Source organism: Podarcis erhardii (assembly GCF_964252035.2).
Source record: "Podarcis erhardii genome assembly, chromosome: 3".
Classification (NCBI taxonomy): domain Eukaryota; kingdom Metazoa; phylum Chordata; class Lepidosauria; order Squamata; family Lacertidae; genus Podarcis; species Podarcis erhardii.
The window spans coordinates 14,945,323-14,973,246 of record NC_138507.1 but is presented as its reverse complement, the minus strand read 5'-3'; the positions used below and the strand labels follow the sequence as shown (position 1 = coordinate 14,973,246).

Genomic DNA, 27,924 nt, shown 5'->3' with positions numbered 1-27,924 from the left:
TCGATTCACAACAACTTAGCCACAGCATCCAGTGCTAGTTGAAACTTTTGAACCAGCCTTAAGGGAAGCCCCACCAAGTGCAGCTGTCCTGTATTGAGGTTACCAACACATGGGTCCCTGAGGCTATGTTAGCCCTTCTGAGAGATGGCTGTGTCTGGCATCCCAGCTAAAGGCAGTAAAAGGCACTCCTAGCTACTATGGCCCGTTTGGAGTCAAGTGGCAACACTGGATTAAGGACACCTGTTTCTTGAAAAGAGGATTGCTTTCTCTCTGTGCCATCTTAGTCTAGAGAGGTAGCAAGGAGAGCTCTTTGATGCAAACTTTTGCCCCCGCCAGCAAAAATCCTTTGCCAGCAAATTGCCTTTGGATGTCAATTTGACACTGATTTTCTCACTCCCGTAGCGCCCCAAAAGGGGCATGTGCCCTGCTGACAAAATAGATTAGGCAGCTCCTATTTTCAGTACATTGTTGCTTTTCCGTTGTGTCGTATGCAAGCATCTCCGATCGTTTATTGCTATCAATAGGGAAATATAATCTGAACTTGAGAAGCCGTTTGAGGAGAGTTCAAGAAAGTTCCATTTTCTCTTGAGCTTCGTATTCTGTGAAAGGGTAAGGACAGGAAAGAGTTGGCCGCTGTGTGCATGGTTTTGTTGTCTCAGGAATAGATGTGCCAACAGGTATTCCCCGCCCCCCCTTCTCACCTTGGTGGCCATGATCATCGTTCCAACCTCTACAGATTGTTCCTCTAGCACAGGCTTCCTCAACCTCGGCCCTCCAGTTGTTTTGAGACTACAATTTCCATCATCCCTGACCACTGATCCTGCTAGCTAGGGATCATGGGAGTTGTAGGCCAAAAACATCTGGAGGGCCGAGGTTGAAGATGCCTGCTCTAGCACATGTGGTCTTTTCAGCCCCTCCAAAACCTACTGAATAAGCTGATTAAACCTGGAAGAGCACATTATGACATATGACACCATCACATGTAGGACTGTCACTGGGGTTGGGAGTGATAAAATATCATTGCCCACCCACCAACCCCATGTAGAAGAGCTTTCTGTTCAAGGGCTGCAGTAAGCCCCAGAACCTAGGGGGCTGCCTTATACTGAATCAGCTCATTGGTCCATCTAGCTCAGTATTGCCTTCACTGATTGGCAGAAGCTCTCCAGGGTTTCGGACAGGGTTCTCTCTCAGCCCTACCTGCAGAAAATTGAACCTGGGGCCTTTCCCATGTTCTTCCCACTGAGGTACACCTCCCAACCAAATTGGCCCAGTTCAAGTTGGATCTTGCCCAGTTGAATTCCACCTTTTGTAGTATTTACATTTCTCAAGAGTTCGAACCCACGACTCCTTTCTTTCTCCTTTGCTTCGGTTTTGGCATTTTAACAAAATACTGATCAGCCCATTTGTTGTTCTTCTTCAGGATAGAACTTATCAGGTACATCAAGCCTTTCTGATGCCCAAAGTCCAGCAAGTATTACTGCAAATTTATTAAGGTTTCAGAAGCACACCAGGAAACAGTGTAAGAACCAGTTCAATTTTTATTTGCCTTTTAAATGTGATTATACACATTCATGTGTCTACTAAAATTCTGCACTGTTACATTAAAGATACAGTACGATAACATTCAACTTGAGGTACTTCATATTTATATATATATCTGTCCTTCATAAATAATGCCATCGGTTGCTATAGTCAAGCACTGCTCCAAGCACAACTAGACGCAGTTGTCTTTGAAATAACGGAGTTTTAACATTTAAAAAAAATCAGTGCAATAAGTACTGTAGAAATTAGAACATTTACTTAAATACTATGTCAGATATGCTTAAAGTATATTACACCACAAATCCAGTTAACAGCTTCCCTTCCCCCTTCCAGCTCGCCATGCAACAAGATGTTAGGCGTAATTTAAACAGCATCTATAATATTTTCTCACATCTCAGGCTCTGTTCCAGATAAATATGTCTGGTACTTTAGAAGAATAAACCAAAAAATACAGGAATTCATACATTTAGGATATTGACTTTCTATTTAAGAGTACAAAGCTCTCATTTGGAAACAATTCTACAGACATCCCCCGCTTCCAGTCGATTGATGCCGGCAGCCTTATAGTTCAATCCACAAACCATTTAAGGCAACATACATTGATTAGAATGAATCCAACCTAACATGGGTAGATACAGAAAACAGGATTGACTCAATGCCATTTGGGTAAAGCCTTTCATTGATAGTGGTGGTATGATCACCAGCAGATACTTTTAAATAGCACTATTAAAATATGAATGCCAATAATATAATTAGTGTTAATGTTAACAGATAGCAGCAGTTGTGGGGCACTTTATGCATTTAAGAGACAAATGCATAGTCCCCCTGCATGCAAGGACCTTGTATCCACAGAGATGTGCCTCTGTGCATGTACAGAGATTCCTCACTGCATACCCTTGTTCATGTAAGAGAACAGCAAAGTCCACACACAGCCATTTGTGCATTTCAGAGATGCTGAATGACGACCCTGTAATTGTTTTTTTTAATTTGGCATATTTCATTGGGCATTCTCTTCTATTCGTTCTAAAAGTGACGTAGGTCTTCAGGCAAAAAGCACTTTTGTTAATCAGCAGTGGGGGGAAACTCAACTCTGTAGACGTTTCCTTATCCACAGGAAGCTGTCCTCTACAGAGTCAGACCACTGGTGCATCTAGCTTAATAGTATACACTGACTGGCAGCAGCTTTAGTTTCAGATGGTATGTGTGTGCATTTCTCAGATGCTGGAGATTGAACCTAGAGGCTCTTGTATGCAATCTACTGTGCTCCAACCCCCTGCCCCATTCAAGAAAGTAACCAGAAGCCTTAGGACCACAATTTCTGCTAGCGCATTGGGACTTTCCAATGTGCTCTCCCCAAATCTTCTCCAGGGGTTTGGGAGAATCCTCAGAATGGCATGCTGAGGAAGGGGAGATAGCTCTGTAAAGCAAGCAGTAAGGTTTGCGCTGATGGAACAACAGCCTTAGTCCTACTTTGAATACAACACCATGGAGATCTTGCATTCAACCAAATGCAGTACCACACATTACTTTCTATCTGGGGATGGTTTGCACACAACTGACCAGGAACTAGATCAACGTGGACAATTCTGAAAGGTACAAAAACCTCCTTCATAAAATTGCTAGTTGCATGGTTAAAGTGCCACTTTAGGTAGCACCTTTCATTTGGCTGAATTTTCTGGTGTTATCTACAGAACCAACTCTGAAATCCTCAGCTTCTGCAGCACACTCGGAAAATGCGGACTTCCCCATTCTTTGTGTGTTCCCTCCTTATCAATATATTAGCATTCTGACTTTTCATTTTGATCCCATTTATACTTTTCTCAGTCATACATCTGAGTAGCCTCCCCAAGGAGGTGCTCCTGGCCCTATCACTACTCACTTTTAGATGAGCAGCAAAGGCAATTTTATTACAGCAAGCTTTTGCAGCATGCCTTCATTTTTCACCCTTCCCCTGCCAGATTATCCTATAGTTTTTAGTCCTTTTTATTGCTTTGCCATTTTCTTCATATTTTTGTACTTTATGCTGTGCATTCTTTTTATTTTGATTACAAGCTGCATTGACTATGCCTTAGAAAGGCATGGTACAGATGCTGACAATAAAAATAATTCATACTAGAAGTGGCCCAAGTTTAATAGTAATTTTAAAGGCATTTTAACTGAAAACTGCCGAAAGTAGTGCAATGCACACTTTAAATTCTACTGTCTAAAGCTGTAATTCTGTGCATGCTTATCTGGAAGTAAGACCCACTGAACTCAATGAGATTTACTTCTGAGTAGACGTGCACAGAAGTGCATTGTGAGGCACGTAAAATAATGTGCACCAAGCAGAATACAAACACCCAATCGTGTTGGAAGCATAACTTAGTTCTCTCCCGTATAATCTAAAAGCAGGGAAGGGTGCTTTCGTGAAAGCTGTGAAAGTATTTAGCTCTCATGGTTGCAGAGATAATTTTTAAACACCTCTGCAATATGTGCCTTGAATGCAAATCAGTTTCAAAATATGCTTTAAAATATTGTCCATACTAAGACAAATTTAATACTACTTAAACTCTGAACTCATCTCTTTTTTCAAGGAACACATGGGGAAGGTCCAGGCCTTTTGATCAGCTTAAGTGACTCAGTTGCAGAAGACACATGCTAACTTTTATGCAGCAAGCTATGCCTCCCTTATCTTAAGAGTAAACCAATATATTGCTTAAATTTTATATTGGTTTAAGATATGCATTTTTTGTATCCGACAGCACACCTCATTGACATTACCCTTGTACAGTAAAGGAGATGGTGCACCGAAATGTACCATCAAAAAAGGATTGCAATTTACCACTGCAAACTGGTTTAAGAACTGCTCATAATGGTAGGCAAATGATACTCACTTCTGCTTTCAGGTTCAAACTGAATAAGCGCCTGTCACTTTGACAAACAAGGGAAGAGAGACAGAAGGACGCCCCTTTTCAGGGGAGGTTGAGCTATGCATTCCAAAATCAGGGGCCGCCTAACCTAGCCCTCTTTCTCCCCAGCACTACACCCAACTAAACCCAGTTACTTTCCCCCATGGAAGTGAATGGCAAGACATTCACGCTTAAGGGAAATATAAAGTGCTACACTCGGATACCATTCTGGACCTCATGACAGCCATCTGTTTCAGTGGGGCATTAAGTAAAAGCAGCAGTGTACATATGCCATCTAGAGGCCAAGAGGGCACAGGGCATCAAAAACCCCACATGACCCTAGTCTGGAAACTGGCTTTTATAGGATTGCTAGTAGGGGAAATAGCATTACTTGCTCAAACCATGCAATTCCGTTGTGACTCTTATTTGAGGTTCATGAAAAAGCATGGGGAAGCATCTGCAGGAGCCCCCCCCCCAGCACATTATGCACAGATTATGCACTCTCATTTCTATCCTGCCCTTCCTCGGTGCCCTGCCACCAATTTCATCCTCACAGCATCAGTGTGAGGAAAGTTAGGCTATGCGCACCAGGGAAATTTTGTGACTGAGCAGGGCTTTTACCTGGTTCTCCCTGGGTGTAAGACCAATGCGCCAGCCACAATGGTTCTTGAGGATACCATCAGGTACATCTGATCAGGAAGCAACCCCAATACAACATGAGAGCATTTATATGCTTCTGTTTTACATCATACCATTTGAAATAATTAAAAAGGCAATAATAACATTTTCCCTTTAAGAATAGCATCTGTGTTTTCCTTTATATTATACACATCTGAGAAAACACTGCATTTGAAGGCTGGATTTTCTCATGCCCAATCCACCATATTTTAGATTCTTAATGGCACTTAAAAGACTACTAGAAGCCAGGATTCCAGCACGTTAAAATATTCAGAGCAAGCACATGAATAGATAATGTACCATATTGGTGGGTTGAGAGGTGGGAGAAACATTTATATAGTTATATCAGTGTGTAGATTTAGTGTTGGGGAGGTACACTCCCACCTTAAACAATGTAGCAGGAAGCATTCATGCTTACTTTACTGAATAAATCATATTCTTAATTTAGAGCAAGGGGAGTTGAAAATCAGCTTGGGAATACCACTGTAAACAACTTTCAAGCAGAGACAAGTGTTGCCTACTTGAAAATGTGCCTTTTATTATTTCATGAACATGAAATTGCTCTGTATCATTCAGTTATGCTTATTTCCTTTCATTTTTACTACCACCCAGCCTGCAGCCCTTTCCTGCCAAGAACACAGATGGTTCTACAGGAAGCCTGACAACCAATTTAAAAAAGAGGGGGGGGGAAATGCTTCTGGTCAATGAAAAACTGAACTTCAGATCTGAATGAAGATCAAATTAAAATGGGGGAAATCTAAGTCACAAATGTCCCCTTTTCAGAAAATGCTGGCAGTTAGCAATTTCATTACAATCACACAAAAATCAAAACTTCCTATAAAATGAACATATACATGTTTTAGAGATGCGTCTAAACAGGCGTTCTATGCAGTGTGGTAATGAATGCTACTCAAAGCAACCATTTACAGCTGTGCTAAAAAGCAGCTCTAAGAAGAAAAACTACAAATATCCATGCCAGCCATGTTACTATCTGATCCTAAACACAGTACGTAGTTAGGGGGATTCTGAAAGCCAAGAAATCTGGGCATCTTTTAAAAAATCACAGATCTGGGGCATCTTTAAAAAGCAAACATGTGGGTGAATATTTAAGTACAACTGCATTTTGTCCAACCTGCTATTTGGATATTGACTCAGAAATGGAGAAGTCTTTGAAATCTACTTGCTTCTTGCTTCTATCCATTTATCTGTCAAGTTTGTCAATTTGTGAACTATCCATAGCAATTTAAAGTAATATAATACTACAAAAATGCTATTATTATTATTTTACTCGGGTGGTAAAAGTAACCCCATGCCAAAAAGTTTTCAACTGCCTTTGGAAAAAGAAAAAATAGTCACTAGGGATTTGCTCCTTTTCTACGTATCAGAAAATTGTGGGAAAGGGACTGGACCCATAAAGGGTGACTACAAAGGCTTATTAAATGGGGAAATGCTTTATTAAAAAGAAATGGGTCCCTGAGGCACTGCCATGGTGAAAACACCATTTCAATGCACTAGCTGGACAAGCAGGGGTTGTTTTGTGTCTCAGGAGAAGCTTGGGAGAATGGTGTTGAAGAAAGTAAGAATCTACTGTGCATAACCCACTTTGCTCCTTGAGGAGACTTACTTTCCTTTGTAGACATTCTCAATGCACCAGTTCATCCCAGTGGTTCATCTCAATTAACACAACTTCCCAACATCTGATTAGCACATGCAGGAAGACCAAACTTGTCTCTAGCAAAACTGATGTGGTGTGAATTGGTGGTGTTGCTGCCAAATCAGCCTCCAGTGGAAGTGTGAGGTGGTGTTCGTTAAAACGAAGTGAGATGTTTGAAAAGCCTATGGCATGAAGGATACAAAAATAAATAAATCAAAAGAACAGGAGAAAGTAGCAAGTTAAAAGGGTAGGTGGGAAACAGCATGGAGAAGAACATCTATTTCCTTTCTTTCACAAAAAAAGGCCATCTCATTTGTGGTAAGGCTGTGAAACTCTTGACTTTTATAATTTGCTCATTTGCTTGTTCCTGGGAGCTCCCAGTAAAAAGAATTTTACACTTAGGCTACAAAAGTACAGCAAGCATTAAGCTGTTCACTGCATTCAGGAACATATTACCTGTACTGATCACATATCTGCAGACAGCAAGGTAAGTATCAAACAGGTCTGGACCAGACATATACACCATAGAACAGCACTCTCCATGTTCTGGAACCCATCTTCTTTCAGGCATAAAAGATAAGTTCTGGAATCTGCCCCCCCTGAACCCCAGTGCCATTGGTACTGTCTGAAGAGCACTGGAACTGCACAGTTACTTTGCCGCACTGAACTTCTGTCATCCCTTCCTGTCCAAAATAGCTGAGTTCATTTCCATCCAGAATCACACTAGCTGTGTAAAAGGTATCTGGTTCGATCTGCACGGGGTACTCAAACCACACTGGGAAAGTGTTGCTAGATCCGTCAGAGAAGTACTTGCTCAAGTTTTGCCCTAGGATAACGCCTTGCCGTTTGAGTTCAATCTTGGCACTGTATTCGGCCGATCCACAGCTGGAGCCATAGAGCCCGAAGCCAGCAATGAACACTCTCTTGTCAACAGCAAACTGTATGCTGTCACAACGGCCCCTGTAGCGCCACTGGTTGCTGCGGTAGGCACAAGACTGGAAGCGGTGGCAGCGTTGCGGGACAAGGCCTTTCCGGGCATTGCTCACAAACTGCAGCTCTGGCTTTTTGGCAGCCGTGTACCAAAGGAAGATATCGTTTGTTTCATTGAGGGTCAGGATGCCGGACTGAGCAGCACCATTTGCAAAGTCATCAAGCGCCATCGTAGGGATGCGGATGAGATAGAGCGCCTTCCCAAGGACTTTGCGCTTGTTTTCTATGCTGGCAGGTAGCTCTTGGCGTTGACACTCTACTTCGGCCCAACTGAGAGCAGCTTCAAAAACCACAATTTCTTTGGCATTCAGGGTCTCCCTCTGGAGGATGCTTTCGAGTGTTTGAAAATCAATGTCACAGAACCCTTCTGATTTCAAAGCCAGCTCTGCCTGGGCATCAATCACTTCCCAGCAGCGCTCAGTCAGGTCTGGTTCCTCAAATAAGCAGCTCTGGGAGAGCAGTACACAAGCGTTTTTTGCGCTCAGACTCGTCTCTAGGAAGTTAACACATGCGCGGGCAAGATGAGGAACGATGTACTTCTTGGCAGCGTAAAGAGTTGCCAGAACTGTATCCGCAGCCAAGTCAATTTCATCACAATATATGTATCTGCAATAAAAGACACGCATGTAATACTGTTAACAAAACAGATGGACGTTTTTCAAGAACACTAGTAGTGAAAGACACATGTATGATAAAACGCTAATATAGTTGTTCAGGAATTATTTGCAACAAATGCTTAATTTGTTGATTTGTCATCTACCTTTTCTTAAGCTCATCAAAACCTCAATATGGGTGACTAAAATCTGCAAATGCTCAGGAGGCAATGTTTCATATGGTCTTTTTTCATTCCACAGCACTGCAATGCACTGCAACGGAAGTTGCCTTGATGAACAACTGTGCCCTTAACTGGCAGCCCCATGAATCAATCAACTTAAGCTTTAGCTCATTATAGTGTAAAGTTGACAACCAATTTAATTTGGCGCATGGTGAAATATAATGGACTTGTATTTCAGGAAAAAATGTCTGTCTCATGACAGACAAAAAGCACTTCTTCACAGAACATACAATTAAAATACAATCGTACCTTGGAAGTCGAACGGAATCTGTTCCGGAAGTCCGTTCGACTTCCAAAATATTCGGAAACCAAAGCGTGGCTTCTGATTGGCCACTGAAGCCCCGTTGGACGTTCAGCTTCCCAAAATAGTCCGCAAACCAGAACACTCACTTCCGGGTTTGCAGTCTTAGGGAGCCAAAACGTTTGAAAACTAATCTGTTTGAAAATGAATGTACAAATGCACTGAATTCGCCAACACAACATGTGGTAATTACCATTGGCTTAGGTAGCCAGTAAAAGAGCAGACATATTTATGGAAGATCGCTCTCTTGAAAATGCATATTCACTATGACTAGTTAAATTGATTATTCAGGTTCAATGGCTGTGTCTCTCTGGATACTAGCTGCAGACACTGGAGGGGCTGTTTGTGGGCTTCACCAGGGACTGACCATTGCTGGAAAGGATGGTGGTCAACTAGATGGACACCCTCATCCTATCATCTACAGAGGTCTTATTTTCCTTGTTTCTGACAACTGACATTGCAATCGGATCACTCAAGGGAAGTGATCAAAGTACTCCAGATAACATCTTCCACAATCCATTCCACATAAGATTATGGAGCAGATTGTAGTGTGCCTGCAATAGATTGTTTGGGGATCTAGCTGGGTTCTGAAGCCAAACTCTTTCAGGCTGGGATAGCGCCCCTAAGAAGCTGATAGGCTGTCTCCCAAGTGAACTCACAGCATACTCCAAAAATGCACATCCAGTAGTACCCTTAGTTTCTCCTGCCTATCCTCCTCCAGCTCCCAAGCGCAATGAAGAAGAAAAGGAGGCATTACTCGAGCACACGAACAAGGCAAAGGTACTTCTCTTTCAATCTGGTTTGTTTTGCATACTGCATGCAATTCATGCTGAACATTCAACCTGACCACTATGAAAAGAGTTTAGAGCAGCCATATATGTATGACTTGCAGATCACAATGGGAAACCTAGTAATTTCTAGCAAAGTTAATTATTTGGAGGGAGGGAAGTAACACAAACTGGTTTTGATCTGGCACTGAGGCAAGGGAAGGAGGATGAAGGTAGTCATGACATCGTTTAAAAGCCATTTGTTGCTGGGGGGGGGGGTGGCAGAATATTTTGAACTGTATTTGTGAAGCTTTGATGTCAATTTCACTTAAGCTCTTGTTTAAAAGATTTGTGTTTACTTCTTTTGATTTTCCCTATGGGGCACTAGCTGCTCATTTACAAGGCAACCATAATCTCTCTTGGATGCACAATGTTTTAACACGTACTTCTAGCCCTTGGGATTTTAAGTGTCAGAAAGAATACAGCATAGAAGACAGCACTTAGGGATGTTAAATATCTAACTTGCACAGCTATTATAAACAGTAGCAACAGGCTAATTTACCTGTGGTCTTTTTAAAATGAAACTTTTATTATAACAATGAAATTGCTTTGGGGATTTTTGGTGGATTAAAAGCAACTGTCAGACAAAAGCTCCGAATGTTTAAGTGACACTTACCATACATAGAAATGATAACTAATACTTTAAGTAAAATGCATATTTTCCTTTTATGTTCAGGGCAAATGTGCACATCACCAGTGTAGAGGTTTTATGCATTCAAAACATGAGATATAGAAACCAAGTAGGTTTTAACACCACATATTTTAACATATTGTACACATATTAGAAGCCAGGGGTCTAAATATTTTTCTATTAAAATAATTTTAATCCTACTCTTCAACAGAAAACAGTCTCACAGAGTAGCTTACAAATATCAGTAAGATATGCTTTAAGCCACTTTACAGATTTACCTTTTGCTGTACCTTGCCTAGATGTTGTAAAATGTGTCTTTAATGGGCCAGTTTTCAACACTGCAAATAACACCAGGCAGTTTGGGGTCAATCTCCCCAGCTGCAGTCCCGAGGAAAATCCCTCTTCCACCCTGGTTTTGGAGACTTCCCCTACAAAACAAATACCAGCCTCAGAAGAGGGACCTTCCTCAGGACTCTTATCAGGAGATGAAAGAGTTAAACATCTTGTATAGTTTGGTCATGAACTAGGACAATAAAGTACACCTAAGCCTACTCTAACAGCCATATTTTTCTTTAATTGCGAAAATGTCTGGCTCCTAATTTTAGAGATGCTTTTTAAAAATTGCCGTAGAAAGATAATAAACTGGTTATCACCGAAAGAAAAAATCAAGAATGGAGATAACAGTGACCTGGTTTGCACTCTTCCCTTCTTTCTTCTCTCCTGGCACACCTTAGCTATGGATAGTGAAAACATGGTATTCCCATTGTGATGTTTCCGCTGCTACCCTATTTTGACAGGGGAGAGTCCAGCTCACTGTAAATGTTGAGTATTAAACATGTTTTCATTAGGATGAATCCACTCGTCTTACTCTTAAATCCGTGTTTCCAGAACTGTGCACACCAAGAGTACAATCAAGTGCACAGCAGAACACACACAAGCATCTACTGAAATCAAAGGCCTATTGAAATCAAAGGTTGTGAAGTGCCCTTAAACCTGTATTAGACTGTGCTCTGTTTGAGTATGCCTCCTAGTGCCTGCATTTAGGAAGATATAAACTCTTTCCACTGTAGAGCTGCATCAAGCAGTAAATCCTTTTTTTCTGGCACGGTAAGATTCAACCGAAGATCCCATATCTACCTAAGGCACTGCTGGTATTTATAACCTGAACATATCATACTATTCACCTGACAACATCCCATTTGCATCAGGACGTAACACCTATATTTAAATACTGCAACCTTCGCAGTTTGACAGATCTAGCCACAAATGACGACACAACTGCGTCTTGCCGGTTCGTACGTGTCATCTCCTTTCTTTGAAGCTCTTCACACATTCGTGTGCTGACTAGCCACAGCTACAAGCAGCAAAAGCACCCTAAGGAAAAGTTAGAAAGTGCCCTTCACAATCGCCAAGGCAATCCAGACCTGAGACTAATATTTAGCAGTTACATGGTCAGGCAAAGCTTGCAGGGGGTGATTCAATGGCACAGTGAAATGATTTTTATAATATATAAGCACACATATAAAATAGTAACAGACGCCACAAAGAAAAACGATTATTTTTTAATAAGAAATGCTAGATGTTTCCAAATACACATTCCAAATTAAATCCTGAGTTAATGGGCAATCATTGTTAGAAAGCAACTTGCTCTTCCTTACTTTCCACTAATCATGCAAGAAAAACAAGCCAGGTGGAGGGAGAAATCACCTCCCCCCAAATGCATGTCCTTTCTTCAGTTCAAGTTTAAAATGCAGAAACAGCATTTAAGAAAATACTATTATTTTTAACATTTGAAAATTCATCCGGCCTATAAGAAAACGTTATCACCAGTGACTGCATTTCAGACGTTTACAGCATCATCAGAAGCTGCGCTTATCAGGAATAAAAAGGAATTGTGTCATTAGAAAAAGGGGTAGCACAATCAAATGCAGACCTGGTTCACCTGTAATGCTAATCCAACTCATGGTTTATTGGGAATGAGGAAACATGTGAGATCTCAGTGTGAAGATTGTGTCCCATGGTTCGTCTTGCACCAGACAAACCACCCGCTGCAACCAAGGTTTGTTCTCATGCTTTGACTCACTGAAGTGAGTCAAACCATGACCCTGGACCGTGGAAGACTAAGCCAAACCATGGCTTAGCCCCAGGAAGCATGACAGCAGCAAGACTGAGATAGGATTGCTGAGGCTGTGATCTTCACTCTGGAGACTTGCATGCTTGCTCAGATGTGCTAAGCCATGGTTTGGCTTGGTGTTGTGTCTAAAACGGGCAACAGTATATTAGTAGTTTGGAATCTTTCCATTTCACCCTGTTTTAAAGCTCTTCCTTTTTATATTCAATTCTTTATAAAGTATATGAAAAAGCAGCTTGACTAATGTGACCTACTGACTAAATAAATATGCAGGAGATGGAGGCGGGGAAGGGAAGTGAGGGGTTATTATTAATAAAACAACAACAACAACAACAATACCCCAGCCACTCTGAGCGGCTTACAGCATATCTAAAAACATAAAACATGAAGCGTTAAAAACCTCCCGATACAGGGCTGCCTTCAGATGTCTTCTAAAAGTTGTTTAATTCTTTATCTCTTTGACATCTGAAGGAAGGGAGGGATAAATAAAATATTCATTTTTAAAAGTCCTATAATTAGCACACAATTACAGACACCGTATCCATAAGCTAATGAGTGTGTTTGCACATCAATTCTTTCTTTATGACAATGCCTAACTTTTTAACTGTGGCATTACTAGATCAAGTACAAACAAATTCACTTCCAGCAATGAAGAAGGATGCTTACTTCAGCATAGCGAGGAAAGCAGCAGGCTCCACATCTGGTATCCGGATTTCATCTTTGTCCTCAGCAAGCTCTCCATAAAACATTGCATGGAATACAGAGCTTCCAACAGCTAAGACATACTGTTCAAAAAGGGAAATATTATTTCATGCTTTAGAACAAAATTCATCGCCAACAGAAAAGCAGAAATGTGGCAGCGCCACAGTGAGCATTAAGAATGAAGCCATGAAGGCAATCAACAATAATGAGAGAGCATGGCATGGCTTCACTTTGCACTCTGAATTTTTAAAGCAAAACTCACTAAGGGAATCCTGGAGAAACCCCATCCACAACCCTTGAACAGACTGCTATTCTAATACATTGCTATCCCCACTGGGAGGCAGTGTGTTGCAGTGTTTCAGAATGTTATATGTGGAGGCCTGAGATCAAATTCCCACTTATAGGGTGACTTTGGACCAGCCGCCGTCTCAGCATAACCTACTTCTCAGGGTTGTTGCGAGTTTTTAAAAGGAGGGCAGATTGGTGGAAGGATAGGATCATAATGTCATAAATCAGTAAAACAAGATTTTGGAGGGGGTAATATTGTACTGCACAGTTGAGGAACATGTTGAACTACAACTCCCATGCCCAACGGCTAGCATGGCTGGGAACTGTGGTCCAGAAACAGACACAGATTTTCCCAACCTTGTATTACAGTAGCAAAGATATTTAACTGGAGGGGAAACTGCTAAAGCATTTCACCAGGCAAAGATGCTTAAAAGCTTCCATAATTATGTCAGTTCCAGTACCCAAGCCTCCCACACTGTTACAATGGCAACGGTTGATGTTCCCCTTGCTTTTCCCATGTCAGATCTAGTAATGCAGCTGTTGCTTACTTTGTGTCCTGGCAACCGCTGGGTCCCACCTGGTGGACCAACCACAAAATGAACATCTGCCATCAAGTCATTGTTGAACATTACTGCATTTCTACAAACAGAGGCAATAAGTTATTTTAGGGTTTCAGCACCCCATACATGCAATTCAGCTCCTTATAATGTTACAATCTTTCAAGAGCAACCAAGAAAATACACAAACACAAAGTGAGAAAGAAAACAGTCCTTTTTGAAAAAAGCAGAACAGATTTTAAATGACTTTAATAATCATTAAATGTACCAAGCTATGGCCATTTTTTAATAATTAAAAAAGTATGAAAAAGGCAGGAAAAACTTAGCAAGAACTTTTGTAAAAGTAAAAATGCTAAACTGTGTGATCAAATATGAAGATTAATATGGCGTGAAAGTGCCTTCATGAGAGAAGAATGCCTAAGAGGTTAAATCAAGGCAGCTTGCATGCAAAAATATTCTTCATTATCAGGAGAAAAAATAGCAACTGCACAAGGGGAACGTAAAAGCATTTCCCCTTCTTTGAGCACTGCCTAACGGGAAGGCATGCTGTTCAAAAAGAGGGCACACATCTCATTACAGACTGCCCCTGAACTGAAAAGCACATTTAAGAAACCATTTCCCAACTTGCTTACCTTTCTCGGATGGTGGGGTACAGTCCTTGCCAGTTTGGAGCTGGGATGATGTTGTTGTTATTGATGTTTTGCTGGTGGTATTGCTGGACAGCAGTGGTGTTACTGTTCGCCGGCTTCTTTCGGGGGAAAATATCAGCAGCCATCTTCTTCTTCTTTTTAGTCTTCAAGGTAATGATTTCATAGCAAACTGGAGGTAACTTGCTGCTGCTGCCACCACTGCTACTGCTTGCCTTCTTGGAGCTTTTCTTGGACCTGTTCTTAACTGTCTCTGGAAGCATCAAGAAGAAGGTGAGACATTTCATGTTCTTTCCCTTGTCATCTACCATGAGTATCCTTGTCTGTGTAATCAGATAGCCTAACTACGTAGAACAGAGGCAAGCAGAAGGTACCGAACACAGAGCTGCAAGGCTGAGATTGTGTGCTTCTTTTTCCAGCAAGGCAAGGTGACCTTTTTTCCAGTATGCTGAATTAAGATATTAGCTTTTTAAGTTTGATCCAGTACTTGATCTGTCAAACTCCTCCCCATCATGACTCCCAGCTTCATTTGCTTGCGAGAGAGCTTTGTTGTGTGGCAAAACAAAGTAGGAGAGCAAGATATGCTGCTGCTGCTTGCCTGTCAGCTGGCGCGAGTTGTGTGTTGAATGGATCTGAGTGCAGGAGGTGTTAGAGCCCTGCAGATGGAGTCAGACAAGCAGCGTTCTGAGCCAATAGCTGAAGTCACAAAGAGCGATTGGACCAGCAGCACAGCGACACAGTGTGCATATAGCTCTAATATTAAAGAGCCGGTGGCTGCACTCTCATTTAATGATCGGTTTAAGTAGAAAGGCAAACCGTTCGCACAAAGTAAATGATACAAATGTGTGTGTTTTCTATTGGTCCTTGGCTAATAATTTCCCCTTGAAGCCATACCAATTTTCAAACAGGAACATCATTTTAAAGAACCCAAGAAAATAAAAATGATTGTGCCTCACCACCACCAACAAAATCCCGAGAAACATTTGCAAGCAAGGCAAAAAGGGAAGTGAACAATATACTGCATTTTTTCCTGTAAATTATTTCCCGTTATAACTGCAAATGTTAACTTGGATAAATTTAGTATCCAAATTAAAGCAGATTAACTTGCAGCATAAAAATGGACTGATACAGTTTAACAGTCGCTCTCCAGTGCAGTTTATACTCTGGAGCTTAATGAATAGAGATGAGGTCACCGCATTAGCTTTTAACTCACAACGTTTCCTGAGAACATAACAGTCCTTGATAGACATCCCAAATCACTAAGCAAAGGCTAATTAGGCCAAATTACACCACTGGTGATTGCACAGTTACAGCAAAACTTCCATATGTGTACAAGAAACATACAATATCAAATTAGACATGAATTTAAATTATTTAAAGAGAGAGACTTCTTGCATTTGAAGGGGTCTAAACTGAAGTAATTATGGTTTACTATGTGTTGGCATGTTGCTTAATGCATCCCACCAATTGGATGTGTTGTTAAGTACAGGATCTGGTGTTAGCCCCCTCCCTGGCATAAAGGTGCAGCTCACCCCTTCCTTTAGAGCTTGGATCCAACTCTGCTTCCTGTATTAATACATGTACAGCTTCCCTCTCTCAAAGCAGAGTGAGTTGGGTGAGTAGGAAGGGGTATTGCAAGCACTTTGCACTGTACCCAAAGGGCTGGCAGGTTTCAAGCTTTCAGGTGTGTAGGGTGTGTGTGTGTGTGTGTGTGTGTGTGTGTGTGTGTGTGTTACACCTGGGAATGGAGAGCTAACACTTTTCAAGCCAAATTGCTGACAGAGGGGAGAGTGTGTGACGGCAGTGCATATGTAACTGCGCTAGCTGTGTCAGTGTGGTGGCCACATCCGTTTTCTGGTTTACAAATGTGCCCTTGGTCTCCACTCTGCGGGTGCACCATGGAGGCCAAAATGCCACACAGATTAGCAATGGATAAGCAGTCCCACTCCGTCACCAGAGTTGCCCTGAAAATATTACCATTACTCAGCAGTGCCTTATGTACAACGCGAATAGTGCTGTGTCATACTACCATAATTCAAATCTTACGTCCTGCTGGTGCAGGAGCACATGCTGAATGCCCCCCATCCTTGCAATTTTAGGAAGAGTGCTTTGTATTACAGGAGTGTATGCATTTTTAGTAGGTTGGGCCTAAGTTCAAAGTTCTAAGTATCTGGCAACATCCCTGAGCTCCTACAAGAATTACTGCATCAAATACTACCGTATTTTTCGCCCTATAAGACGCACCTTTTCCCCTCCAAAAATGAAGGGGAAATGTGTGTGCGTCTTATGGGGCGAATGCAGGCTCCTTGGCTTCAGCGATAGCAACGCGAAGCCTCCAAAGCCTGCGCTCCGGAGGCTTCGCGTTGCTTCCGCTGAAGCCAGGAGAGACTGCTCTTTGAGGCGGGCGGTGGGGAAAGCAGCGCTTCCCCCATCGCCCGCCCCAGAGGATGGGGGGCAGCAGGAAGGCGCGTGACGCCTTCCCGCTACTCTCCAACCCAGCTTCGAGGCTGGCTGTGGGGAAAGCAGCGCTTCCCCCATCGCCAGCCCCAGAGGATGGGGGGCAGCGGGGAGGCGCGCGACGCCTTCCCGCTACTCTCCAACCCTCCTGCGGGCTTTTGCGGGAGATGGGGGAATTCCCCCACCTTCCGCAAAAGCCGCGCGCTCTTTAAAGGGGCTCTGCGGCTTCTGCTGGCTTTTCTGGGGGGGGGAATTCCCCCACCTCCTAGAAAAGCCCGCAGGAGCCGCGCACTCTTTAAAGAGCGCGCCGCTCTTGGGGGCTTTTCCCCAAGGAGGGAGAAGGGACTGACTGGCCGAGTCAGTCCCTTCTCCCTCCTGCGGGCTTTTGCGGCAGATGGGGGAATTCCCCCACCTCCCACAAAAGCCCGCAAAAGCCGCACGCTCTTTAAAGGGGCTCCGCTCTTGGGGGTTTTCCCCCAAGAGTGGCCGTTTCAGTCCCTTCTCCCTCCTGGTCGAAAAGCCCGCAGGAGTCACGCTGGGCTCCTGTGGGCTTTTGCAGGAGGTGGGGGAATTCCGCCACCTCCCACAAAAGCAGGGAGAAGGTCTTGGAGTAGCGCACAGGCTGCATGCAGCCTGTCCACTGCTCCCAGTGCTGCGGGGGGGGGGGGAATCATATTTTTTTACTTGATCCCCCCCCCCCTGAAAACTAGGTGCGTCCTATGGGCCGGTGCGTCCTATAGGGCGAAAAGTACGGTAAATCTGATTATGGGAGAGAGGAAAGAAACTTAACACTAGAAAGAATTCACTGGTTTTGGGGATGCCCCGTTTAAGACCCTACATGTGTTTGGTTTGGGAAGAGGAGAGACTTCAATTAACTTCAAGCCAAAGAGAGAGTTAATTTAAGATGGATTCAAAAAGGATCTAGTACTATACCTTGGAGGGCAAAATACATGGTTTGGAGGGTCAAAGGCTTGCAGAGAATGGATCTCTGATAAAAATGACAACTAAAAGCACCGCCAAATGGCTTTTAGCTACAGTTCCACTCACACAGACCATGTTCCATATTTATTATTTATTTTATTTCTATATCACCCTTCATCTGAGGATCACAATATAAACAAAATATCTAGCCCATAAAATATTTTTCTTAGCCTTATATGGGTAGGCAATCTTAGCTAGATTTTCTTAGCACAAGCAAGGGTGATGCATCAGTGGATGGTTTTGTTCAATCCAGAAATGTGTAATTATGTGTTATTAAACTGTTATATCTATCTATAGATATAAATATAGATATACGGATATATAGTAAGGGTTGTCATGTCTTAAAATATTTACAAGTATTCCAATACAATACTTTTCTAGTAAAGCTTTGAATATGCTTGAATATATGTTTTGAATGAAAAGTGCACTTTATTTTTTTCCCTTTTCAAATATTTTAGTTCAACTAATCTGGACTACTGTATTTTTGTCCCAGTTATTCATACAGCATATGTAATTTGTTTACTAACTCTTAAGGCAAACATGCTAAAGGAGATCTCCACTGATAAGGGCAAGGGGGGGTCACTTCTTTTTCTGCTGCTTTTTTTAACAGGAAAGCCCACACTGCTATAAGCCCAGTATTAGTCATCATGATTGCCAGGAGCTTTCTGGGACTCCTTAGGTAGAAAGTCTTTCTCAGTTTAACTGTCTAGGGAATTCTGCCCCCAACCACAAAATAACTCTAAATAAGCCATTTGTGTACGGTAGCATTTGGTTCCCTCTGTCCAGACTGACTTCCTCTTAGGCATCACTGCTCTTTTTTTAATTTGATCCTCATTCTGCTTCCTTCCTTTCCTGTACGTTCAGGCCTTCCCTAGCAACAGTGACCTCCTATAGGAATACCCACGTCACAGTTGGAAAACTAAAGTGTCTCAAAGATGGAACCCTTCAGGACTAAAATTGCATATAGGACTAATTAGTGTACAGTCATTTTGTTCCACCAGACAGCTTTAAATGGAATGGAATAATATTTTAAGTTTCCCTGCTACGCTGTATGATTTTACCAGTATGACAATACTTATTTTCCCACTGTGCATTTGACAAAATTACCAAGAAACGTTTAGAGTGCTAGCTATGCATAATTTGCTTCTTGACAATACAATTAAGGGGAAAACACCATGATTAATCTCGGAAACAAATACAGAGAAGTGCAGGTTTAGCCCTATATAACTCTATAATGGTTATTTTCATTAAGTACTTTAAAAAAGAAATAGCCATCTGTTTCATTTAGTCAAACAACAATGGAATTGTAATTTTCCAAATCATACAACCTTACACTAGTTAACATACTTAGCAAATGTATTCATTCCCATATGTTTCATTAGAAGATGTTGTCAATAGAAAGACTGAACAGTAATCACATACCATATAGCAACGATAAACCTGAACGGAAACATTAAGCACTGATCACCATGTTATCAATATTTACCTATAAATTCAAACCTCAAGTCAAAGCAAATTATCAACAAATTCAACAGTGAAGTCAAGATGGCTATAAAGCACCTAAAATGTAATACTGAGAGCTAGGGTTAGATTTAGGATGGAAAACCTGGGTTCAAATTCACACTTGGTCATGAAATTCACTTGGAGAAAATAACAAATATCTACAAAATGGTGTCATCATCAGACCATAGTACACAGTCCTTCCCATTATTCTTGTTACCAATTAAGACAATATTCCATTGCCATTTTAAGATGAATCCCAAATGCATGTAACAGCCAAATCCTGTTGTGGGAGAGAAGAGGACACATTTATTCACTAAGAAGAAAACCCCATTGAACCCTGTGGGACTTAATGACAGTAGATACACTTAAGACTATGCTACAAGTTTTGCCTACACTATGCTTAAGTTGCAGATTAATGTTGATTTGGCACAAATGCTCCTCGTCTGCCCTATATTGATTTAATAGACATAATCTTGTGGTATTAATGACTGACTCCATTAAATATTTAATTGCAGGGTATAACTTGCTCTTTGATTAATTGGTGGGGTTGACAACAGAACCTAGCAGCAGCCATCCATCATGTCAACATGGTGGAAAGCAGGGTACCCCCACTGGTTCTGCTATATGGCTTCACCTCTTGCTATTTTCGTTCCACTGAGTCATTATAAGAACTCTGTAATTTAAGAATTGGTGCCTGAGTTTGCTTAGTTTCCTCTTCCCTCTTTATCCCCTTTTCGTTTTGGGCTGTGTCTTTTAGACTGTAAGCGTGCAGGTGGGGAATTTCTTGTTTTTCATGATTTTATATAAGCTGCTATGGGAGTTTTTTGGCAGAAAAGTTTGGTAGATATTGCTTTAAATAAACAAAGGAACTTATTAATTTTAAGGAGCAACATCAGATGTGATTCATCAGAATGTCCCTATCCATTTGGATATAAAGCTTGTCTTCTTGTGATCTACAACTGTTTCTTGTGGAAGCTATTACTGTTATTAAGCTTATAAGAAGCAAAGGGCTACTCAATTTATATTTTTCAAACTGCTATGCTATCACTTGTCTTCTTGAATGTCTGGGAAATACAACGAGGCCTAGATACAGATTAAAAATGATCCACAGTTCACTTAAACTAACAGCCCTTGGATTGGGGGGGCGGGGACCAAATAATGTATCTTTTGCAGTAAAGCCACCAACCTACTAAAACTAAGATTCCCTTCTAACTGCCAGAGCAGGCAGTTGCAAACCATAGTTCATGCCACTACTTTCAAATATGGATCTTCCTACGATACTGAGACGGTTTTGAGACATTTTAACGTTTCACTCAGGTATGTTCAAGCATCCTTGCAAACACTGAAACCATGGGTGAGAGCAGGAGTCACATACTAGCCTCATCCCTAGTGTCACCAGGCACACTGGCTCCTGTTCAGATCTTGGTGCAACTACCACAAAGGTTTGAAGGAAGTTTTGAACTGCACTCTGCTGATACCTCCCCGCTACCAGGAACCATGGTAAGAAAGGGCTCCAAATCAAGGGGAGTTTCCTAAGTGGGTTTACAGCAAAATGCACTTTAAATTCCCCTTCTAATCACACAAAGGTCTAAACAGGAGTCCACACATCTGGGAACATTGAGGGCAGGGCTTGCCAGTGTGAACATTCACATTCTCAAGTGAAATCCTGAACAACCCTAAATATCTAAATTCTTCTGTCGGGTAAAGAAACATTTAAACATGGTATTTCTTTGAGCAATGACTAATAACTTGCTGCGGAGCTGGCACTGTTACAGGCCCCACATAATACACATTCTGCAGCTGTAAGGTATTTTACTGTGGCAGCACCTACACTTTGGAACAGCACTCTCCCACTGTTGCTCCCCAGAAGAAATTAAGGCTTGGTATCATATAAATATTTAAATGAATTTAACCGACCAGTTTATAACCCTAGTTTATACTTTGAACTCTTATACAAGCAAGGAGTGGGGTTATGTCGATGACAGAAAATAAACCACACCCTGGTAATTACAAAAACAGCCCAAGAGTTCAGAACTAAATTGATTACATAGAATCTGGAAGCAGGGAACAACTGGAAGAAGAAAACAATGTAAACTGTTAGCAACACAGAACAGTGTTTGCCAGATGCAAGGAACATAACTTGCAATGCTGTTTTAGGTCTATAGCTGTACGCTTTGATTTCTGTGATAAGCCTGGGAAAGGTTCAGAAACAGGCGATCAAAATGATCAAAGGGGTGCAGCAACTTCTCAACAAAAAAAGTTAAAAACATTTGGGTCTTACTAAGTTTTGGGGGGAAATGTGTACTGCTGGGGTGCATGATAGGGGTGTATAAAATTATGCAAGGTGTCCCATCCACTTTGTCACAGAAAATAAAATTACTATCAATTTTCTCCTCCTCTCATAACACTAAAGCCAGGAGCTAGCGAACAAAGCTGCTGGAAGTTTGAGGACAGACAACTACTAATCATGATGGCTGTGTATGGTATCTGAGGTACTATAACTCTGAATAAGGTAAAGTAAAAAGGGATCGGACCTCTGGATGGTTACATCCACTCAAAGGCAACTATGGGGTTGCAGCGCTCATCTCGCTTCAGGCCAAGGGAGCCAGTGTTTGTCCACAGACAGCTTTCCGGGACATGTAGCCATCATAACTAAACCGCTTCTGGTGCAATGGAACACCTGACGGGAACCAGAGCGCACAGAAACGCTGTTTACCTTCCCGCCACAGCAGTACCTATTTATCTACTTGCACCGGTGTGTTTCCGAACTGCTAGGTTGCAGGAGCTGGGACAGAGCAATATGAGCTCACCTCATCATGGGGATTCAAACCGCCGACCTTTTGATCAGCAAGCCCAAGTGATTCAGTGGTTTAGACTACAGCGCCATGTCCCAAACCTGTGAATACCACTTGCTGGGAACTGCAAGTAGGGAGAGTGCTCTTGCACTTATGTCCTGCTTATGGGCTTCCCAGGGGCATCTTGTTCACCACTGTGGGGACAGGATTCTGGCCTAGATGGACCTTTGGTTTGATCCAGCAGGGCTTTTCTTATGTTCCTAAGTTTGAATATGTGAACATCCACTAAATTTATTTATTTATTGGATGCAAAGAGATTAAATACTGCCCTAGTTCATTGAAAGTTGCTTTTCAATTTTACCAGGCACCACGGACCTAGCTTTAAAATGCCACGAGCGATGCAAATGTGACAGTTGGACTCCTTTAACATGCAGGTGAAAGCCTTTGCTTCATATTAACTTCATAATTTCAGGAAATTAGCAAGATTCCAATTTGCATAAATCTTCCCCATTTGTGGATGTTTTGTTCTGACTGAATGCTCTCAAGGCACGATGAATATCAAGCAGAATTTTCATTTGAAAAACTAGATTTGTAAAATATAGATCTATTATTGAATTTTTTAATATTTTAGTCATAATCTGCCTATTAATTCATTTATGAGCCAATATTTTTACTGCGATTCTTTGCCTACCTCTTTCCATTTTAAAAGTGTGTACTCCATATTCATGGCTTAGCAAGGAACAATGTGTTTGGTTTTCTTAACACCCTCTGTTTCCAAATGAATAGTCGTCCCCCCCCCCACACACACACCAGTAAGAGACAGCTCTCTGGGAGTAAGAAACAAACTATTTATTAATACAATCTATATGACAAGCAGAGAGCAGTGTGCGCAGTTTAATCACTGGTGGGACCTACAAGGAAGTGGTGACATGACTGGCAGAACAATAAATATGTATATAGTCAAGGCCTTGTTAAGTTCTTTTGGCTGCTACATACACACTACTTCTGCATTATTCTTTATTATCAACATAAATAATAATAATGTAGCATAAATCTTTAGAATCCTACTTTAAGAACCATAAACATGCCAGTGCATGAATTCAATCCATGTGTCTCTTACAAATGATGGGAAAACATGCTGGTGGAGGAATAAAAGATGCTGGAAGTTTCTCAAGGTGTCTTGTATTTGCCAAGCCAAGCTGCTTCCTATAGACAGGGGTACCCAAGGGCCAACCAGATACCTAGACTTCAGATTTCTAACACCAGGCTCAAGACTGGAGGAGGGAGGGTTCTCTAATGTGGCTGACTATCTGATGACTTCCTGATCTTTCAAACACTTCCCTGAGATATAAATGAATGCACACACACAAGGGCCGTAGGATACCCCAACAAAAGAAACCCACCAATATGCAAGGTTATGCTGTAACCCCCTCTGGGGAAAAGAAAGGCACTTATAATAAAGATGCAATCCAATACCCACTTACTTTGGATTAAGCCTCACTAAGTGCAATTGTACTTGCTTCCAAGTAGACAGAGGTAGGATTGCACTGCAAGTTACTTAAATTGGAAAACTGCACCACATTCATTTCATGTTTACTGCCCTAGTGACTAGCAATGTACCAACCATCCAAAGATTTTGAGGCAGCATTGAAAACAATGAGAACTTTTTTCAGAAGTTGTTCTCACTGTTTTTTTCACTTGAATAACAGCTCAAACATACCATTCATACATATATATATATAATTGACTGTCATTTCAACAACTTGAATAATGCCAATTTGGTTTAAGAACATGGATGAATTTCATATCCTCCACCATAAAAGGATATACTGCTTCTCAGTAGTGGGACATGGCCTATTCCAAGCTGGGGAAGCGGGTTCTCTGCAAAAATGCTCAGGGCCCCCTCCACCTTTCCCCAGTGGGAAAACATCCCTGCCACACTGCCCAGAGGGAGACGCAAAGCATTTAAAGGCAACAGCTGCCACCACTGCTTGCTCACCTGAATGAACAACAGAGGCAGTTGCAGGAAGCAAAAGCTGTCACCTCTGCTCTCTCTCTCTTTAGGAGGTACAGCAGTTAGGTCTGTGCATCATGGACTTAGGTCTTCTCCACCCAGAAGCAAAGAGCAAATGGGCAGAAACTGCAGTTGCGCCTTCTCTTTGAACTCCCTATGCTGCTTACATGCCTTAGTGGGCAACGCAGCAGTCAAAAAACCTGGAAGAAGAAGCCACTGTCCTTGTTCACTTTCTATCTCTGGGTGATTAAGTCCTTGGGATTATCTGCCACATCAACCAGAAGATAGCCAGTGTATGGAGGCAGCTGACAAAGCAGCAGAGGCAATACAGTGGTACCTCTGGATGCGACAGGTTCCGTTCCGGAGCCCCGTTCACATCCTGAAGCGAACGCAACCCACGTCTGTGCGTGCGCAGGTTGCAATTCGCCGTGTTTGCGCATGTCATTTTGAGCGTCTGCGCATGCGGCGAAACCCGAAGTAACGCGTTCCATTACTTCCGGGTTGCTGCAGAGCACAACCCGAAAACTCTCAACCCAAAGCTACTTTAACCCGAGGTATGACTGTAGCTGCGCAAAATATGGTCTGAAGCTCAACATCAAAAAAACAAAGATCATGGCCACTGGTCCCATCACCTCCTGGCAAATAGAAGGGGAAAAAATGGAGGCAGTGAGAGATTTTACTTTCTTGGGCTCCATGATCACTGCAGATGGTGACAGCAGCCACGAAATTAAAAGACGCCTGCTTCTTGGGAGAAAAGCAATGACAAACCTAGACAGCATCTTTAAAAGCAGAGACATCACCTTGCCAACAAAGGTCCGCATAGTAAAAGCTATGGTTTTCCCAGTAGTGATGTATGGAAATGAGAGCTGGACCATAAAGAAGGCTGATCGCTGAAGAATTGATGCTTTTGAAATATGGTGCTGGAGGAGACTCTGGAGAGTCACATGGACTGCAAGAAGATCAAACCTATCCATTTTTAAGGAAATCAGCCCTGAGTGCTCATTGGAAGGACAGATCGTGAAGCTGAGGCTCCAATACTTTGGCCACCTCATGAGAAGAGAAGACTCCCTGGAAAAGACCCTGATGCTGGGAAAGATTGAGGGCACAAGGAGAAGGGGACGACAGAGGACGAGATGGTTGGATAGCGTTCTCATAGCTACCAGCATGAGTTTGACCGGAATGCGGGAGGCAGTGGAAGACACGAGTGCCTGGCGTGCTCTGGTCCATGGGGTCACGAAGAGTCGGACACGACTAAACGACTAAACAACAACATGACTGTAGCTGCTGCCATCACAGCAATGTGGTTAGTTGTGTTGTGCCAGTCAGAAACAGAATAATAACAATAATTTTATTATTTATACCCCGCCCATCTGGGCAGCTCCCAACAGAACACTAAAAACAGAATAAAATTTCAACCATTAAAAACTTCCGTAAACAGGGCTGCCTTCAGATGTCTTCTAAAAGTCAGATAGTTGTTTATTTCCTTGACATCTGATTGGATGTTCCACAGGGCGGGCACCACTACCGAGAAGGCCCTCTGCCTGGTTCCCTGTAACCTCACTTCTGACGGTGAGGGAACCGCCAGAAGGCCCTCAGTGCTGGACCTCAGTGTCCAGGCAGAACAACGGGGGTGGAAACGCTCCTTCAGGAGCAACAGAAAGCAACTGAGAGGCAGAAGTGACCCTAAGAACATAAACAGAGCCCTGCTGGACCAAGCCAATGGCCCATCTAGTCTAGCATCCTGTTTTCACAGTGGCCAACCAGATGCCTGTGGAAAACAAAGCCCAATACACCACATGGCACAAGGGGACATGGCAAGCTCCCTGTTACCATTGCTCCCTGTGAGCAGCAGGTACCTCTGCTCCCCTGCCTCTAAGGCAAAGGGGCTATCCTGGGCCCAATCCCCAGCACTCCAGAGGGAGACGATGCGGGAAAAGGAAGCAGACAAGCAGAGATGGCTCCTGCTTTGACCTGCCACATGCCCACCTGCTTTGCGAAGGAAGTGCTGTCATCGCTGTCTCTACCTTAAATGCCACCGCACACAGGAGGGAGCCCAAATCTCCAAAGATGATCCGCCTTCCACTCCCAGAAGGCTGCTACTTCTCAATGGCAGCTAGTGAGTGCTGCAGGGGTTTCTGCAGCGCCAACCCCCAGTACCTCCCCTGCGGAGCTGCTGCCAGTCAGCAGATACAAAAGTTAGATGGGCCAATGGTTAAATGTCTTACAAGGCAAGTTCCTACCAGTGGTAAATCATCACTTCTGAAGTTATAGTACATTTAGCAACATATGCATATAAATCCCTTAATGTTAAGTATTATTATTATTAAGTAGCATGTCAAGGAGAAAGCTGCAGCCTTTGCCTTTCTTGGACTAGCTGCACACACAATGACCGATCTCTCATTGGTCCAAGTCTTAACTGGCAAAAACCTTCCTCCAGGCGAGAGAACAAAAATCCCTGCAAACAAAAAAGTTTGGGTGCCAAGCTAAAACATTCATTTTCAATCAGCAGATAGGAATGGGAAGGTTGTAATCTAGCCTTCTCCCTGAGAGAGCTTTCTGCATGTAAGAAATTGTGTGTGTGTGTGTGTGTGTGTGCGTGTCTGCAAATCCTATGCATACTTGCCCACAAAGTCCCACTGAATGCAATGCGCCTTGGCTTCATACTTGCAGGAAATTGTGTGTGCACGGCTGCAATCCTATATGCCTGGGGGAGGAAGTCCCACTGAACGGAGCTTGCTTCTGAGCAGACAACTCCAGCTTTCTACTTGCAAGAAATTGCATGTGTTTGTCTGCAAATCCTACACATACTTGCCCAGGAAGTCCCACTGAATGCAACGGGCCTTGGCTTCCTACTTGCAAGAAATTGTGTGTGTATGGCTGCAATCTTTTTTCCCCGGGGGGGGGGGAGGAAGTCCCACCGAACTGAATGGGACTTGCTTCTGAGCAAAAGGAAGGAGGGGAGGGGGAAGTAGAGAGTTATCTCATCACTCAGGATCCCCACCTGCGGCCTGAGGTCGATCGGATTGGTCTTTAGGAGGAAAAACTAGGCCAAAACCTTTTTTTTAAAAAAGCAGTACAGCAAGGAGGGGGTGGGAGAGAATAATATAATAGTAAGTGCCAAGGAAGGGATATCCCCATCGCACCCGAACTGCGGAAGGCCCGGCCCGTCTCATGCCAGCCCCCACCCGAGGTAGGACCCAGCGCCTCTCGCTTGCCCCGCTGCTAAGCCAGCTCCCCCCCCCCCCCACCTCGCCGCCCCAGACCCGCCATTCCTCGACGGCCAGGGCCTGGCCTCTCTTCCCGCCGCACCGGGGCCTTCCCGAGGGAGAAGCCGAGCCCGGGCCCGGGCCACCTACCATCGCTGCCCCCTCCGTCCTCCTCTATCCGTCGCGGGCGGCGGCGGCGGCGGCGGCGCAGTGGCTGAGGCGGGTCGCCTCCCCCCGAAGCTGAGGAGGAGACGGCCGGGTAAGGGACGGCGGGGCCGGGCCGCGGGAGCGCGCCCG

General features: G+C 43.0%; 1 protein-coding gene and 3 long non-coding RNA genes across 6 annotated transcripts in view; 2 read left to right on the top strand and 2 right to left on the bottom strand.

Annotated features, from left to right (window-relative positions):
- The first annotated feature begins 1,204 nt into the window (after positions 1 to 1,204).
- LOC309339397 lies at positions 1,205 to 2,990 on the top strand. The gene is made up of 2 exons (XR_014155299.1): positions 1,205 to 2,640; positions 2,680 to 2,990. It is a non-coding gene; the product is annotated as an uncharacterized lncRNA (long non-coding RNA).
- A 576-nt stretch (positions 2,991 to 3,566) lies between these two features.
- BTBD3 (BTB domain containing 3) lies at positions 3,567 to 27,918 on the bottom strand. Of its 2 annotated transcripts, XM_081857186.1 has the most exons (5): positions 27,778 to 27,918; positions 14,657 to 14,924; positions 14,016 to 14,106; positions 13,144 to 13,262; positions 3,567 to 8,358 (listed from the first exon to the last, which is right to left on the bottom strand). In XM_081857186.1, the coding sequence occupies exons 2-5, from the start codon at positions 14,797 to 14,799 to the stop codon at positions 7,326 to 7,328; spliced, it is 1,386 nt and encodes a 461-aa protein (XP_081713312.1). In that variant the 5' UTR covers positions 14,800 to 14,924; positions 27,778 to 27,918; the 3' UTR covers positions 3,567 to 7,325. The 2 variants fall into 2 exon arrangements, with proteins under 2 accessions (XP_081713312.1, XP_081713311.1); XM_081857185.1 differs by lacking the exon at positions 27,778 to 27,918 and having other exon boundaries at positions 14,657 to 15,327.
- LOC309338701 lies at positions 17,456 to 24,103 on the bottom strand. Its single transcript, XR_014155029.1, has 2 exons — positions 17,709 to 24,103; positions 17,456 to 17,540 (listed from the first exon to the last, which is right to left on the bottom strand). It is a non-coding gene; the product is annotated as an uncharacterized lncRNA (long non-coding RNA).
- LOC309339371 overlaps positions 25,699 to 27,924 on the top strand; it is a 44,569-nt gene continuing 42,343 nt past the window's right edge. The window contains exon 1 of one of the 2 annotated variants that reach the window (XR_014155251.1): positions 25,699 to 27,288. This is a non-coding gene — a long non-coding RNA (uncharacterized lncRNA). Of the gene's footprint in view, positions 27,289 to 27,528; positions 27,612 to 27,924 lie in introns of those variants that run through there. The other variant, XR_014155252.1, reaches the window with a different exon arrangement.